At 37.8% G+C, this 18449-nt stretch overlaps 1 protein-coding gene across 5 annotated transcripts in view; it reads right to left on the reverse strand.

The window, feature by feature from the left end:
* Window positions 1-14199: 14199 nt before the first annotated feature.
* CHUP1 (Hydroxyproline-rich glycoprotein family protein) overlaps window positions 14200-18449 on the reverse strand; it is an 83402-nt gene continuing 79152 nt past the window's right edge. For all 5 annotated transcript variants that reach the window (XM_089419433.1, XM_089419432.1, XM_089419434.1 and 2 more), the window contains 2 exons: window positions 14878-15024; window positions 14200-14710 (listed from right to left, as the gene is read on the reverse strand). In XM_089419433.1, the coding sequence (XP_089275559.1) occupies window positions 14606-14710; window positions 14878-15024 (252 nt within the window). In that variant the 3' untranslated portion in view covers window positions 14200-14605. The remainder of the gene's footprint in view (window positions 14711-14877; window positions 15025-18449) is intronic.

Genomic DNA, 18449 nt, shown 5'->3' on the forward strand with positions numbered 1-18449 from the left:
TCACTTCTTTTTTTGGATTATAACCTTGTTAAAACCCCTTGATTCATTTTACCCGTGGTCCTACTCAATACATGTAATTGATTCTAATAATACCTTTGGTGATTTTTCATCTTCATTAGAATATGACATCCCTTCAATAGAAACCTCTATTTCCTTTCCATTTATAATTTTATAATGATATAGGTGTTTAAATGCACATTTGTGGCATGGAAACTATTCTTTATCACAATGTCAAAAATCATTTTCCTTTTTTTTCCTCATAATAAAATTCACTTATGGAAGTGTAATTCTCTTTGATCTTAATAATTGTACGACTTCTTATTATTGCATTTGTGCCTTAGTAACCAATTGTCTTCACAATATATGTTTTTTCCTTTCCTTCATCACTGGGCTTCGAAAGTATAATTTTCCTCTTCTTTGCAATGGAATGAGAGATGCTTTGGGGTGGTTTTTTCTTTGAATAAACCAAATCAAAAAATTTCTCATGATGACCTTTTTACTTTATTTTCAATGATGTTAGGCCTTTTCCATGGTTGTGGTATTATGCTTTTATAATTCTTACCTGATGTCATATTTTAATCCAAACATATAAGTCTAAAGTAATTAATCTTATGATAATTCAACGACTCATGTTGCCAATGCTTTCCACTAATGGGTGTACTCATCAACATTACATTTTTTCTTTGATTTTGCAAAAAATGTCCTTCCCTTATTTTTCAAACCTTAAAACCTCTTAAAAAGTCATTTTGAACCTAAGCCTACAATAGTCCCTCACCTTGGGTGCAGACTTCCAACACATGTACCAATTATATGCATGGCCTTCAAGCTACATAGAAGCATACTTTATTTTTCACTCTTCAACATGAATGTTATGTATTTCAAAATATTCTTTTGTTGTGTTGATCCAAGTTGCACTCTTCTTTTCATCTCCGCCAAATTCGAGTAACTCTACTTTTAATCTCATGGTGTATTTGAACATCTATTGAGATGAATAAGGTAATGGTTGGTTGACATTAACAATTGACAAGCCTTATGAAAACATGTTTACTTGCATGTAAGTTGCACTCGTAAGATTAGGTTGTGCAGTAGTAGAGGTGGTTCGAGAGTTGGGTTGTTGAGAATCATATTCGATTGGTTTGTGTGCGTCATCCCTAAGATACTTTTTAATTTTATCTAACTAGATGTCATAAAGTATCTTTTGTTGATTTCCTCAATGATTTCTATTTATATTTTATCCATGGTTTGATTCATTTCATTTTCTATGTTTATAGTAATTTCCCTTTTGAGATTGTGCATGATCTCATATTCAAGAATTTTATTCCCTTTTTCAATATTTTTATTTTAACTCTTTTTCATTTTTATTGCACCGAGATGCTCTCTAGAGATGTTGTAATGTCATGTCCTATCTTGCCTTGTCCTATAAACATTTTGAGTTGGTCAAAATACATAAAAATTAAAATTAAATAAAAAGATTGATGTAATGTAAATATTTTAACTCCATCAAAATAAAATAAAAATAACCCTCTTAAAATAAAAACTCTATGTTATTATTATTTTTATAATTTTTTGTTTAGTTAAAGTAAACTTGACTTGGTCAAGTCACTCGTGGTTTTTGAGCTCCAAGTTTATGAGAACCCAAGGCCGAGAGGAATCAAATCTCTTGAAATGGAAATATCTTAAAATCCAAAGAGATTTGATCCTTCCCAGTGATCTGGAATTAAAATGAATCTAAATTGGTTAATTTCTTCAAATTTTTTGTAAGTTTGTTTAGACTCTCCCGATAAATGTTTTTTTTTACTCAATTTTGATCAAGTCAAATTAATGCAATCTCATTGAAATTTTTAAAATAATTTGCTCAGATTAATGCTATCTCATTGAAATTTTTTAAATAATTTGCTCCAATCGAATTGTACACCCCTTTAATTTAATTAATTGCACATAAAATGCACGGCAATGAATTGTTTTGGAAATTTCACAGTTGAAGGCAATTGCAGCTATACGACGGCTAGTGTGATGTTGTGGTATGGATAGCAGCTAAACAATTGATGTATGAATGTGAGTAAAACAACAATGTATTGTTGGACAGGCATTGTCATTGATGTCAATATGGCAATATTCAAGGAGTAGACAGAGCCACCAGAGGAACAGATGGAGACGAGAGGAGCAGACAAAGCCAAAGAAGAGGAGTACACAGAGCCATCCAAGCAGATGGAGACGAGGAGAGTAAATATGCCACAGATAACGCTATCGGGAGCCATCGGGAGCCATATAGGCCACAAAAGCTTATTGGATGCTAGCGATTACACTGTCGGAAGCTTATCGGGCTTGTAAAGCCCATATATCCGTTTAATACATTATCGGAGCAGAAACCATATAAACATGCATTAACGTAAACGGAGGAGGAATACTATGAATCTCCAGCAAATACACTATCAGAGTTGCGCAGATGGACGGCAGATACAGCACGACGGGCAGATCCAACGGTCGTGGGCGATAAAGATGCACGAGAAATAGCGAGCGGGGACGGCGGTAAGCGGTATTCCCTGCACCACCTTCGGAGGAGGGTGGTAAACGTACCATGGCGTGCGATACCATTCATTGCATGACACATGGATGACAGGACACGGTCAAAAACCGCTTTATCGCGCGTTAACATGCGGTTAAGTTACAGCATTAGGAGGAGCAAATGGCGTTGGATCGCCTGATGAATGATCGGATGGTTGGTTTAACCTCACGTGTTTTTTGACTAATGTGACAGGAGATCGACGCAACCCCTGATTGCGATAAGATTGCAGACCCGATGGGCATATAAACCATGGTTAATACCATATCGCATCCGGTTCATCGGAGCAGTGGAGTATCGGCCCATCGGCCATCGGTGATATCATGAGGTCACTATATAAAGAACTCCTGGAAGCAGCGATTGCCGATTGCGATAATGTTGTGGAGGAGCGGACTCGATGTCGTTATAGATACGGGTGTAATATTTTTTTTGAAGTCCACCCTTTAGTTTTTTGCCTGTGTTCAATCGTAATTTCTGTATATTTGTATATATTGCTTGTGCGGGGTTTGGAGACAGAGATACGTTAAGGAATGCTCCCGATAGCTCAGAAGGCTAGAATCAAGCCGATTGCAATTACGATAGGACGTGGCATGTCCATTAAACGAAATAGTCTCAGTGGATGCTTGTTATCATTAAAAAAACGAGCATGTGTTATAGTTTTTAACACATAGTGACCGTAAAGCCAAGAATTTGAATGGAAAGCCAGCACAAAGGAAGCCACAACGACCAAGGAGGGAAGCTGAAAGATCAAGCGAGTCAGAGGAAACGACAACGACTGAGGAGGAAGCCTAAGAGACGGTGTAACTGGAAACGAATGGACAAAGGCATGGGATTGTATAAAACAGTGAAAACAAAGAACTGTTGGTGCTGTCGTTGTGGTGAAGAACCAGAGGGTGAGGTAGTTGAAGCAGCAGAGGCAAAAGAGGCAGAAAAAGCAGCGGAGGCTATAGAGGCAGCAGAGGCAGGAGAGTAGGAGTGAGTGAATCTCAGCTGAATAGAGTGCAGCAGCATACTAGTGTATACCAAGATTGGGTTGGAACCTCAAAACTGAACAGGACTGAATTCATTGGGGGTAGGTGCTCCTAAGTGCAGAACCACTGGAAAAAAGAGTTGGTGCTCTGGAGGTTGGAGCCTCACTGAAGTCCAAGTTGGAGCTTGGCAACTATTCACAATCAGATATATACTTATATTGTATTTATTTCATTGCATTGTCTTGAGTTTTAATAAACACATTAATTCCAACTGTTGATTTATGTGTTCTATGTATACATATACATATCTATATATGTTTTTGGCAATCACTAGAACAATTAAAAAATAATAAGGAATATTGATTCACCCCCCCTCTTAGTATTTCCAACAATTGGTATCAGAGCAGGCTTCTTCATACTAGCCTAACAGCTTGAAGAAGGATCTGCAGCCATGATGAGAAATCACAAAGCATCAGGAAGACCTCCTTTGTTCAATGGCACTAACTTTGGTTTCTGGAAGAAAAGAATGACCTACTACTTAATGTCCCTTGGACCTAAAGTCTGGCATTTTGTTCAAAATGAATACAAAATGACTACCACTCTTCCAACAGACCAAGACGAGAGGAAAGCCTACATCGCAAATGCAAAGGCCATGAACTCCATCACTAGTGGAATCACTGATTCCAAGTTTACAAAAATCATGCACTGTACATCTGCCAAAGAAATGTGGGAGAAGCTAGTTAGCTTGTACGATGGAGACTCAAAAGTAAAAAAGGAAAAGCTTCAAACTCATAGAAGACAATTTGAAAGTTTGAGGATGGAAGATGAAGAAGACATTGCAACATATCTCCTCCGAGTAGCTGAAGTGGTAAATTCCCTGAAAGGATTGGACGAAAAAGTTGAAGAAAGTACCATTGTTCAAAAGGTATTAAGGTCTCTTCCAGACAGATTTGACTCCAAAATAAGCGCTATAGAAGAAGCAAAGGATCTAGATACCCTCAAAATGGATGAACTCCATGGAATTCTCACTGCCTATGAAATGAGGAAAGGTGGCCCAAGCTCCAAAGATGCAGCATTCAAGGCCTCAAAGTCAAAGAAGGGGAAAGAAAGGAATGACTGTAGTGATGAGTCAGATGTGGAATCCGAATTGGCTCAATTTGTACGAAAGCTGAAGAGAGGATCTAAGCTTAAAGGCAAGTATCTTCTTATCTATTTTAAATGTCGTAAAATAGGTCATTATGCAGCAAAATGTCCTCATAAACATGACAGTGATGATGAAGGAAATTCTAAAAGAATGGCACATAAAAAGAAAGGGTTCAATAAGAAAAACTTATCCTCCAAGCATGATGAGTCTAATGAGGATGAGTTTATGGTCATCAAAAAGAAATCAGATGAGGAAAGCTATCATGATGAAAGCCAAGAAGCATTATTCATGGCACTCGCAGATGATGATGACTCAAGGCTGGAAGGAAATGTAGATGAACTGTTAATAAGCACCATTGAAGAAAATGAGAAACTAAGGAACAAAATCATCTCTCAAAGTGGAAAACGAGGAAATAAGGAGAAGAGAAGATCTCTTGGAAGCAAAGCTTAAAGAAAAAGAAGAGACTTGTGAAGAACGTGAGGCCAAAATAGTGTCTCTGAGAAAGGAATTGGAGCAAATTAAAAAGGGTTGTAAAAGCTCTCAAATACTTGAGACTATTCTGAAAAATCAAAAACCTCAACATGACAAGTCTGGAATAGGTTTCAAAGGAAAATCCTCAAGCACTAAGAATAGTGCGAAAAGCTATGCCGATGCATTTTCCTGCAATCCAAAAGATGAAAGAATGTGTTATCAAAAGTGCATCCCAGATCCCAAGAATGAAGAGAGAATTACTCCAAAGAAGAATGTGGAGTCGAATCATGGACACTACAGCAAATACAAACCTGTACTCCACCTAGGGCCCATCACAAATCCAAAGAACGAGGGAGTAGTAATTCCCAGGAAGGAAATCGACTCAAACCATGGTTACTTCAACAAGTACAAAACCATCTTTCTTGGACACTGCTTTCACTGTAAAAACTTCAGTCATCAACCCAGACATTGTATGGTTCGCAGAAGTGAAAAGACACAACGAAAGGACCGAATAATCAACTCATATGACCCCAAAAGGCAGGGACAAATCAAAACCTTCAATTCATTTGATCCCTTGACCAAATTTGATCTGATTTTCTCTTTCTGCTACAATAATGGACACTATGAACAAGACTGCCCACTCAAAGGAAGAAAGACAAGTAGCAAGAACTCTAGCATGGACAAATGCGGCCTAGCTCTATATGCTCAAAATAATGAAAACCAGTGGTTTGTAGATAGTGGGTGCTCCAGACACATGATAGGAGACAGAAGGAAGTTTGTCTCACTAAGTAAAAAGGAAGGGAATGTGTCCTTTGGAAGCGGATTAAACAGAATTGCAGGAAAAGGAACAGTGACTCTAACAACGGAAAAGGAAAAGCTCAAGATGCTCTGCTAGTTGACGGGCTCAAACACAACCTCCTGAGTGTCAGCAAAATCTGTGATCAAAGACATAAGGTCGTTTTCAGCACCAAAGACTGTGAAATAAGGAACTCTGCCTCAGGGAAACTTGTGGCAAAAGGGGTGAGAACACCAGACAACATTTACATTCTGAACAAGATTCAAGCAAATAAATGCTACTTGAGTCAGACAGATGAGAGTTGGCTGTGGCACAAGCGACTTGGAAATACAAGCTTCGAAAATATGATCAATATCAGCAAGATCAAAGCTGTACGAGACATCCCAAGGCTATCCAAACCAAATCAAGCAATGTGTGGTCCATGTCAACATGAAAAGCAGACCAGAACCAGCCACAAGACAAAGGAGCTCTATACATCGAAGCCCTTGGAGATCATCCATGCTAATGTGTGTGGGCCAACTAGAAATCGAGCACTCCAAGGAGAAACGTACTTTGTGTTATTTGTTGATGATTATACTAGAATGATGTGGATATATTTCATAAAGTATAAATCTGAAACTTTTGAGTGTTTTAAGAATCTAAAAGCCCTTGTAGAAAATGAAAAAGATTCAAAAATTAAGTGCCTCAGAACAGACAAAGGAGGAGAATTCACATCAAACGAGTTTAGTGAGTTTTGTAATATTCATGGAATTAAAAGGGAATTCTCGGCTTCCAGAACACCTCAGCAAAATGGGGTAGTTGAAAGAAGAAATCGAACAGTCCAAGAAATGGCAAGAACTATGCTATTAGCAGTAGACTTACAACCTAAATTCTAGAGAGAAGCAGTAGGAACCGCTGTTTATACATTGAATCAAACTCAATTAAGACCAAATTGTGAAAAAACTCCTTATGAGCTATGGAAAGGAAGCCCTGCTTCGGTGAAGTACTTCAAGATCTTTGGAAGCAAGTGCTTCATAAAAATAAATGATGGCTCACCCGGAAAGTTTGATTCTCGGGTTGATGAAGGGATATTTCTTGGATACTCTACATGGAGCAAGGCTTACAAGTGCTACAATTATCGACTGAAGAAAATAGTGGAAAGCAATGATGTAAAGGTTGATAAAGATCTTCCAGAAAGGGAAATTGAAGAACATGAAGATGACTCTCTTATTGAAGAAGAAGAACCTAAAGAAGAAGTAATTGATGAGGAAGAAGAAGAAGAAGAGGAGGAAAGAGAACCACCTAATACCCCTTCAAAGATGAAGTATGTCCAAAGACATCATCCAGAAGAGCAGATCATTGGCGATAGAGATGCAGGTGTGCAGACCCGAAGAAGGATATCAATCACACCCAAGAGAAAAGTCATTGCCCTCCTATCTATGATAGAACCAGAAACATTCGCAGAAGCAAGTAAGGATCCTCATTGGGTAAAAGCCATAGAAGAAGAATTGTCCCAAATTGAGAAGAACAAGACATGGGAGTTGGTACCTCATCCAAAGGACAAAAACATAATAGGAACCAAATAGGTGTTCATAAATAAAATGAATGAGAAAGGACAGGTTATCAGAAATAAGGCAAGACTTGTCTGCAAAGGCTATTCACAAATTGAAGGAATTGACTTTGAAGAGACATTTGCACCAGTGGCCCGTATGGAAGCTATCAGGATGTTCTTTGCATTTGCTTGTTCAAAAGGATTCAAAATCTATCAAATGGGCGTGAAATCAGCATTTTTAAATGGGGAACTCAAGGAGAAAGTCTACATGGAGCAGCCAGAAGGTTTCGATCTAACAGCAGGAAATGACTTAGTTTGTAAGTTGAAAAAGGCTTTATATGGGTTGAAACAAGCTCCTAGAGCTTGGTATGCAAGACTGGATCACTATCTATAACAACAAGGCTTCAAAAAGGGAGTCGCTAGAAGCAATCTATACATAAAGACAGATCAAGGTAAGTTACTAGTTGCTCTTGTTTATGTCGATGATCTGATTTTTGCTAGTAATAATGATGAAATGAGCCATGAATTTTCTCAAAACATGTCAAAAGAGTTTGAGATGTCAATGATAGGAGAGATGTCCCACTTCCTTGGACTTCAAATATCTCAAACTAAAGCAGTATTGTGTTTATCTCAAACCAAATATCTAAAAGACATGCTCAAAAAATATGGAATGGAGGATTGTGCACCCATGAGCACACCTATGACCACAAACAGCAAACTGAGGAAAGATGATGACTCCCCTCTAGTAGATGCAACTCATTACAGGTCAATGATTGGAGCCCTTCTATACTTAACAGCTACACAACCAGACATAATGCAAGCAGTAGGAATGGTGGGAAGATTTCAATCTACTCCCAAACAATCCCATTTATTAGCTGTAAAAAGAATTCTCAGATATCTGAAGGGAACTTCTGACTTCGGTCTTTGGTACCCAAAGAACTCAACACTGATTGTAACTGCATACACCGATGCTGATTGGGCTGGAAGTATAGATGATCGGAAAAGTACTAGTGGAAATGCATTCTTCCTAGGAGACTGTTTGGTATCCTGGCTCAGCGAAAAATAGTGATCCATATCATTATCCACAACCGAAGCAAAGTATATTGCTGCAGCAGACTGTTGTGCTCAGATACTATGGATGAAGGAAGCTCTAAAAGATCTCGACATATGTACAAATCAACCAATTACTGTTTATTGTGACAACACAAGTGCTATTAGTCTCAGCAAAAATCCAGTGATGCACTCAAGAACCAAACACATACCAATCAAGTATCATTTCCTCCGTGAGCAAGTAGTTGAACAAAACATCGTCCTCGAATATATCAGTACAAAGGAGCAGATAGTTGATATTTTCACAAAACCTCTTCCTCGAGAAGCATTCGAACATCTGCATCAAAAGATGGGGGTTATTTCTTTATCATCACTCAAGTTCATTCATAAAGAGCAGTTTGACAGGGGGAGTCCGTATGCATTCTTTTGCCATTGATGTCAAAGGGGGAGAGAGCAGAAGAATATTGCCATCAATAACAAAGGGGGACATTGTTGGACACGCATTGTCATTGATGTCAATATGGCAATATTCAAGGAGTAGACAGAGCCACCAGAGGAGCAGATGGAGACGAGAGGAGCAGACAAAGCCGAAGAAGAGGAGCACACAGAGCCATCCGAGCAGATGGAGACGAGAGGAGCAAATATGCCACAGATAACGCTATTGGGAGCCATCGAGAGCCGTATAGGCCACAAAAGCTTATCGGATGCTAGCGATTACACTGTTGGAAGCTTATCAGGCCTGTAAAGCCCATATATCCGTTTAATACATTATCGGAGCAGAAACCATATAAACATGCATTAACGTAAACGGAGGCGGAATACTATGAATCCCCGGCAAATACACTATCAGAGTTGCGCAGATGGACGGCAGATACAGCACGACGGGCAGATCCAATGGTCGCGGGCGATAAAGATGCACGGGAAATAGCGAGCGGGGACGGCGGTAAGCGGTATTCCCTACACCACCTTCGAAAGAGGGTGGTAAACGTACCATGGCGTGCGATACCATTCATTGCACGACACGTGGATGATGGGACGCGGTCAAAAACCGCTTTATCGCGCGTTAACATGCGGTTAAGTTACGGCATTAGGAGGAGCGAATGTCGTTGGATCGCCTGATGAATGATCGGATGGCTGGTTTAACTTCACGTGTTTTTTGACTGATGTGACAGGAGATTGATGCAACCCCCGATTGTGATAAGATTGCAGACCCAACGGGCATATAAACCATGGTTAATACCATATCGCATCCGGTTCATCGGAGCAGTGGAGTATCGGCCCATCGGCCATCAGCGATATCATGAGGTCACTATATAAAGAACTCCTGGAAGCAGCGATTGCCGATTGCGATAATGTTGTGGAGGAGCGGACCCGATGTCGTTATAGATACGGGTGTAATATTTTTTTTGAAGTCCGCCCTTTAGTTTTTTGCCTGTGTTCGATCGTAATTTCTGTGTATTTGTATATATTGCTTGCGCGGGGTTTGGAGACAGAGATACGTTAAGGAATGCTCCCGATAGCTGAGAAGGCTAGAATCAAGCCGATTGCGATTGCGATAGGACGTGGCATGTCCGTTAAATGAAACAGTCTCTGTGGATGCCTGTTATCATTAAAAAATGGGCCTGTGTTACAGTTTTTAACACACACTGACCGTAAAGACAAGAAGTTGAATGAAAAGCCAGCATAGAGGAAGCCACAGCGACCAAGGAGGGAAGCTGAAAGATCAAGCGAGTCAAAGGAAACGACAATGACTGAGGAGGAAGCCTAAGAGACGGTGTAAGCGGAAACAAATGGACAAAGGCATGGGAATGTATAAAACAGTAAAAACAGAGAACTGTTGGTGTTGTTGTTGTGGTGAAGAACCAGAGGTTGAGGTAGTTGAAGCAGCAGATGCAAAAGAGGCAGAAAAAGCAGCGAAGGCTGTAGAGGCAGTAGAAGCAGCAGAGGCAGGAGAGTAGGAGTGAGTGAACCTCAGCTGAATAGAGTGCAGCAACATACTAGTGTATACCAAGATTGGGTTGGAGCCTCAGAACTGAACAGGACTGAAGTCATTGGGGGTAGGTGCTCCTAAGTGCAGAACCACTGCAAAACAGAGTTGGTGCTCTGGAGGTTGGAGCCTCACTAAAGTCCAAGTTGGAGCTTGGCAACTATTCACAATCAGATATATACTTATATTGTATTTATTTCATTGCACTGTCTTGAGTTTTAATAAACACATTAATTCCAGCTGTTGATTTCTGTGTTCTGTGTATACATATACATATCTATATATGTCTTTGGCAATCACTAGAACAATTAAAAAATAATAATAAGGAATACCGATTCACCCCCCCCCTCAATATTTCCAACATGTATGGATCATGTTACTAGTATTGTGGTTGTACCATTTAGTGGTCATAAGGATCTCTACTCAACTCGTTGTACCATTTTTGTGGTCGTAAGGATCTCTACTCAACTCATATAATAAGGTGTTGTTTACCGAGGTGATAAGTTTGTGCAAACGGTCATTTATTGCTGGAATAGGTTTTTTTTATTTTTAAATTTCACTGTGGGAGTGCTTGAATCATATTTTTTTATGGTATATTCAGTACCATCAAAAACCACTAAAGCACCTAAAATCTTGAAGATTGACAACTATAACTCAAATTTCCAAAAAAATCCGCCAAATTTAATCAAAATTGTACCGAAATATCCATTATTTTCTGCACAAAAACAGCACCTCTTTAAACTACCTGTATACCAATGTAACAAAAAAAAATTGCTGAGAAATTATATGCCTATTATTTAAATTAATAATGACTTAATTCATAAAATGAGATACATTAAAAAGACTTTAACTATAAATATGAGAAATCCTTTTAACTGAAATTCACAACTCATTATTAATATTCTTTATTAACTCATTTTTAATATTCTTTATTATTATATTTAATTCATTATTTTTTAATTGTTCTCTTTTTATATATATTTATTTTAATCTCGTACAAATTTCATTTTTGCCACAAGAACAACACTGATGTCTTTCTGGCTGAGATTTTTGAAAAACAAAAACACATCTAAACCCTAAAATAAGCAATATGTTTAGTTTTGCCACAAGATCACAATGATGTCTTTCTTTGTGGCTAAGTTCTTAAAATATATTAAAAAAAACCCCTAAAATGAGAAGTATGCCTAAAATTTAGGTATTTAATTGAAAAATGAAAACTTACGTATTTAATAAAATAGTAATGAATTGATGAAATGAATGAAACTATAAATATAAATATAACAAATCCATTTAACTAAAAATCATTATTTTAACTTTTATTATTATATTTAATTTATTATTTTTAATTTTTATCTCTTTATTATTTTTTTTTACCTTTATCTATTTGTGGTTATCTGTTGGTTTATATATGTTCATTCCTCGGCAAATTCTTGCTAGGCTTTTTCGTTAACAGGGTTCTGTGGAGGGGAACTGCAGCGTCGGTGCAGTAAGAGGCCATTACAGTTCTCTGGCCGAACGATGTCAGATTGAGGGTTATACCAGGTTGATATTTTTCACGGCTAGGTTTTAGATCTGAGGCTAGATCTAGGCAGCTAAATCTAATTTTCTGTGGCCAGATCTAGATCTAATCTTATCTTCTGTTTTATTTGTCTGCGGCTGGGTTCTACGGGCAAGTAAAATATGGCTCCGAGCTTCGCAAAAATAACTGGTGGCTCATCCGCCTCTGGAGGGCAATCCCCTGCCCATATCGTGAGTGAAGCCCCAGCTCCCACTATCCAAGTGGTCCAGGACTCACTCGATGAAGCTTTGAAGTTCTCCGAAAGTGCCCTAATTTGCCGGTTCAATGGTTTTTGGCCGCGGCTGATAGCACTCCACAATTGGATCTCGGAGGTATGGAAGCCTATCATTTCTAATGAAATTAATATCTACCCCTGTGCTAGGGGTTTCTTTATAGTAGATTTTGAAAATCCTGAAAGCAGACAATGTATTCTAGATTCCGGCCCTTGGTTTTGGGAAAAATCAGGGCTATTCATGAAGCCATGGAACCCATCATTCGATCCCTCTACAGCAGTGATAACCTCAGCACCAGTTTGGGTGAGATTGCCAAGCCTACCCTTGCATCTCTGGAATCTCCCCTCGCTAAAAGCCATCGGAAATGCAATGGGAAATTTTACTGCAGGTGCCCAGAAACAGAGAAATATGCCAGAACCACCTATGCACGCATCTGTGTGGAAATGGATTTCAGCGCCGGATTCCCAACTGAAATAAACCTAACAAGTAAAGACTATGTGTGGAACCAGAAACTTCATTATGAAAGTGTCATCTTCAGATGTCGATCGTGCTTTGAGACAGGGCATCTAGCCAAAAATTGCCCAAAAGCCTCTGAGAAAAATTTTGCTAGAAAAAACCACCACAGATCTACATGGTGGGAAGGAGCACAAAAAGAACACTACACTGTCATCAAAGAAGAATATTATAGAGAAAACTCTGAGTCACAAGAAATAAGGGAAGAAAGAAACAACTCTCAAAACAAGCAAGGAAAAAGCCCGCTCCAACAAATCAACAATTATGAGGATTCGAATACCGCAGAAAATAAATCTTCATTTAACAGCAAAGCAAATCTCCTAAACCAAACTTCTTCTCCAACTATTTTCAAAAGAACGAACACAATAGATCGCGAAGCTAAGACACCAATGTCCCAAGAACCAGAAGAGATGAAGGAGATGCAAGATAAAAGAAGTTGGAAGACCGTAGAGAAAAAAAGAAAGCTACAACACCAATCTCGCCAAGAAAGACGAGGAGCCAGACAAGTAAAAATTAAGAAAATTGTAGGTCCGATAGACCAATTTGGTCTCAGTGGACGTTAACCATCATCATCATCATCATCATATAACAATCTTATCTCTCATACAAACTTCATTTTGACAGAACAGTGATGCCCTTCTGTGGCCAAGTTTTTTGCCAAAAAAACATATCTAAACGCTGAAATGAGCAATATTCAGTTTGGACGCTGCTCAATGGAATACAAGACCATACTTTTGTATAAAAATTGATGTATTAGTATCCATTGTATTCATATCAATGCTCATATGCGAGTAACTTAGATCTACAGTCACTGTGACAACTATGATTGGTTTGAAGGACCTTCACATGGTATGTAATTTTCAAGAAAACAAAGATCACATGCCGTATTCAAGGCCATACTTTGGTGGTTGTCCTTAGCTTGTAGAAGGCTCTATTTGTATCCTCATCACTCACAACATCAACAAGGGAGGATATCCTATTTTCTCGCCAAACAAGTAGCCTGCCTTCACAGTCTTCGAACATTATGTTTTGCGCAATAGCTTCAGTATACCTCGCTTCTCATGTCAAGACTCAAAACATCATATAGTTTTCATTAAAAACTCAAAATGGTCAAAGCTACATCTAAAATTCGTGCACTAGAAAGCCGTCTTTAGCACGATTGTGCTGTCACTAATTTTATATTTTGACATGTAAACAAGTAACCTTAATTTGTTCAATTTCTTTCTTATTGTTGATTTGTATCAGTTCAGTCTGCTAGAAGCAACAATGTGTGTGTCCTCATAGAGCGCCTTGAATAAGAAATGTAAGGTTCAAACTGCCGCACATCTCAAAACATGATAACTACACCACGCAAATATTTTGAGAACAGAAATAGAAAAAGATACAAGAAAGGAGACGAATCGCTAAATTGAGATGTTGGAAATATACATGCCAGAATAAAATTACAATGGTGGGCTACAGTTCAAGCCACACCTAAGATGCTTGCTTCTGCCATTTACAGAGTACATTTTAATGTGCAATATATAATGGCTGCACACCATTGTGCAAATGATGTTGACACTACATATCCTACTTCACCTGTATGGTACAACAACCTACTATCTACTGGGCTTCCATTCTTTAAATGAAATGTATAGTTGAAAAACTGACAAATTATCGCTACAGATCCACCTTAAAATTAAAAGATATGAAATTTTCACATTTTTGACCAAGAAAAAATCTCTAAAATCCCACAAGACAACACCATATACTGTGGATTGGAGGAGATAAAAGTGAACAAAAGAAACCTTAGTTAGTTGAACTCATTTTATCCGTTTCTTCAGCTTGTCCATGCACACGATTTCTTAGGTTCTCAAACGCATTCATGCTCTCTGCGTCAAAACCTCCAGCAAACTACACAAAACTTTTGTTAGAATTCAAGAGATGCACACACAATGCATACAATATGGTTAGGTCGTATAAGAGCAGAACTAGAATAAAATGGATTTAAAGCCATTAGAATTGGTGTCAAATACAACCCTACAGTTAACATTTACCAGAGACAACCATCTGAGTCTTACCTGATGAACTCGGAATGCAAAACGTACACCTTGCAAAAGTAGGAACTCCCTAATTGGCTCCTTATCTGGAACATTCAAAGCGGCATCTAGTTCTGACGTAACCCTTTTCATGTACTTTCGTGCCAGTTGAACAGATGCAAGTTTAATCTGCAAGTCCAAAACACCAAGTTGTTTAGTTTCACGTCACAACTCAAATGGACGACATAGGGTGAAATAAAAGTTGAAACAAATTAGAGGGAAATATAGTATGTAATAAAAGTTGAAACGACTTAAACGGACAATATAGAGTGTAATAAAACATAAAATTGAATGACAGTGAGCTATCTTCAGAGAACAGAAGTAATTTTCTAAAACAGAGTGCGACAAAACAAAGTTCACTTTATGAAATCATCCAATTTAACCGGAAGGTTTACGCAAAATTTCATCACTTTATGAAGTCACTTCCAGACATATACCTGAGAGTCAAAAATGCGGATAAAATGTTTGCCTGTTCAAACCTTCCAGTAAAAGTTGGGTGGCATGAAGCATGAAAAGATTCTTTTTGGAGAGAGAAAATGAAGTGTAATAGCTAAGATACTGAAAGCTTAAGAATTGATACAAGAGTTATTTTCAAGGAACATTTCAAATAAAAAATATTGAACACATTTTTCGTTTATCTTCATACAACAACAGTGTAACTTTGGGATTGATCAGGCATAGCAGTGAAATTTTGAATCATTGTCTTCAGAAAAGTTTCTGAAGGAAGAGGAAAACTCATTAGGGATCACAATAAACCAGTTAAAAACTAAATCAGTGGATACAACATATTGAAAGATGAGTTAATAAAGTTGTATTAAAGAACTGTTTAGTTTATTTCATAAAATTTGTACCGCCAATAACCTTAGTTTATTTCATCAATTTAAGGCTTTGAAACATAGATATTGCTACTTTCTTCCACCAATCATGGTAGTAGGCCCCTGGAATAGTTACCGCCCTTCATGTTCTAGAGAGAATGACTTTGCTTGGGATACATTCTCCCGTTGCTTGCTTCTACAGTCTGACTTCCTTTCTCTACAGCATTCCTGAACTTAGTATACTTAATCTAATAAAGCATTCTCCACAATCTACCTGTTGACCAAAGTTAGGGTGGAATTAGTTGACAGGGTGTTAGGTAAGTCCTAGTCTTATATAGAGTTTTTTGTAAAAGTGTGTTTGGGAATAATTTTAGCACATTTCCCTATATTATTTTATTACAAACACACTTGATTTCATACTATATCATATTGTGTCGCAGAATTGAGTAAATTATTGAGGATTTACGTCTAAATGTGTTTTGCCATTTCAAGAGTGGAAATCGTAATTATTTGATGTAAAAATATTTTAGTTCATGGTCCCTCGCAATCAGAAACCATGTTAAAGTGTTTGAAGTGGAAAAAAAATCATTAAATCCCATCTAATGTCAATTAGTTGATTGTTCTGGCTAAATTAAATTAAAATCCTAAGCCAGAAAATTAATTAATTTTGAGTCAAAAATAATTATAGAGAAATTAATTTCTTTCCAAGTGGAAAATAATAAAAAAATTCGTGAGTCAAAAAAAATTCAATTTTTGGAAGTCCACCACCAAGGGAAAAATGAGTATTTTGAGAAAATCTGAACCCTTGGACCTTAGAGGTTAAGTTAAAGTTAATTTTTTGAGGAAATTAATCCAAAACATTAATTTTTTGATTAATTAAAAGTGGGTTTAAGGAAAAATTCGATTTTTTCTCAAATTTAAAAATCCGACGGTGGAGTTCACAGGGTCTTGGATAGATGATGATCGGGTGCTCTGTTAAGACACTCCTTGATGTAAAGTCATCGGTTCAATTCCCCGTCCCGATCAGGGTGATATATTGGACATGATGAAAATGTAGTCATGTCAAGCTTACAAGAACAAATTGACAATGGAGATTAAAAGATGATCAAGGTATTTTCAACAGTGGAGATTATTTTGACGAGGACCAAGCTAACTAGCCGTTATTTTCTACTTAGAGGGGTTTCTCTATATAAAGAAGTTATTGAACTTCTATTCGATATCTTGTGATGATGTAATTTTGCAATGTTGGTATTGAGTTGATGCTTTGTTGGGAACATTTTTTTATCATAAGAAGAAAGACTTTGGGGTTCAGTTCATGGTGTTCTTCCTCTGTTGATCTGTGGTATGTGTAGCTATGTGTTTTCTTATCTTGTGCAAAAAAAATTATAAATTGTTATTTCATTTGTCGATAATAAGAACATTCTATTAATATATACTATCTTAGATGATCTGATTCACCATATGATCTAACAATTTTATGTTGAGAAAATTATAGAGATTTACAGGAACGCTAACCCTTGGGCTCCAAGTTCACATACTGTGGGGAAGTGCTGACCATGTTTGGGCTCTGAGATTTAATTCTGGTAATTAATTTTACAAATGGGTTTTGGCTAATCTAATCATTTGAAATTATTCATCCATTATTTATTCAAATAAAAAAAGCAAAATTATTATTTGTTCTTAGACTAAAAAGAATTTATTTGCTAATGAGAGCTTGTAAATTTAATTTTGTAAATATTGTACATTTGTACTTATTTGTAAAATATTTCCTAACCCATTTTATTTTGCAGCACTTTGGTATTTGGGGTATATATATATATATATATATATATATAGATTTGGGGTTTGGAATTCTTTTATTTATTTTTGCAGGTAATAGCTCGAGGGTTTGAAGCAGCGGTTTTTTCTAAGCTATTCATCCAAGCAAAAAGGTTAATCTAGGCCCTTAAGGGTAAGATCTAGTCTCTCCAGCTTCTAGCTGACTCGACGACCAGCTAAAGAAGGGAAGTCGCCCAGCATTTTGCAGTTATTTTCTGGTGAATTTTTGTGTTTGCAAGGGTTTCAAAAAATTTTAGGCCCTAAGGGCTAGCCGTCCTTCTCCCCTTCCCTATCTGTGAGGCCTAGTGGCCTTCTAAGGCCCTTGGCCCCCCTTTTTTTCCCTTGTCGTGGGCTTGGAGAGCCTCTTTTGGCCCTCGGCCCCACTTGAAGCCCTAGCCGTAGCCCCAGACAAGCTTATCCCTTAGCCGTTGGCCTTTTTAGGGCCTTCTCTTGCCTAATGTCAGCCTTTTGAGGCTTGACGTCAACCCTAGAGGGCTTCTCTTCCTTGGTCGTGGCCTTCAAAGGCCTCATTCCCCTCATCCTTGCCCTTTCTTGGCCTCTTAGGCCCATCGTTGACCTTTTCCTAGCCCTAACTTCCTCTTCCTAGCCCTCATTCAACCATTTTTCAATCATTGATTTAGTTTGCATTAGTGTTTCCATCTCTAACATTTGGTTTTGCAGCGATTCTAGAGCTAATTTGGTGGTTGCAAGTAGCCATGTTTATTGGGAGTCTCACCAATTCATTACTCAAGTACTTTATTGTCCTAAATTGAAAATCATTGTGATTTGTCTTGAAGTACTTAAGAACTTTAACAATCTCACCTTAAGATCATTCACTCATATTTTGCACTCGTATCTTAGGCCTTGTTTTGCACCAACTATTAAATTCCAAGCATAAGCTTGGTCGATAGAAGGATAGAC

This window comes from Pinus tabuliformis, chromosome 4_1 (assembly GCF_031772625.1).
Source record: "Pinus tabuliformis cultivar Carrire ecotype Pingquan chromosome 4_1, CPIR1, whole genome shotgun sequence".
NCBI classification, from domain to species: domain Eukaryota; kingdom Viridiplantae; phylum Streptophyta; class Pinopsida; order Pinales; family Pinaceae; genus Pinus; species Pinus tabuliformis.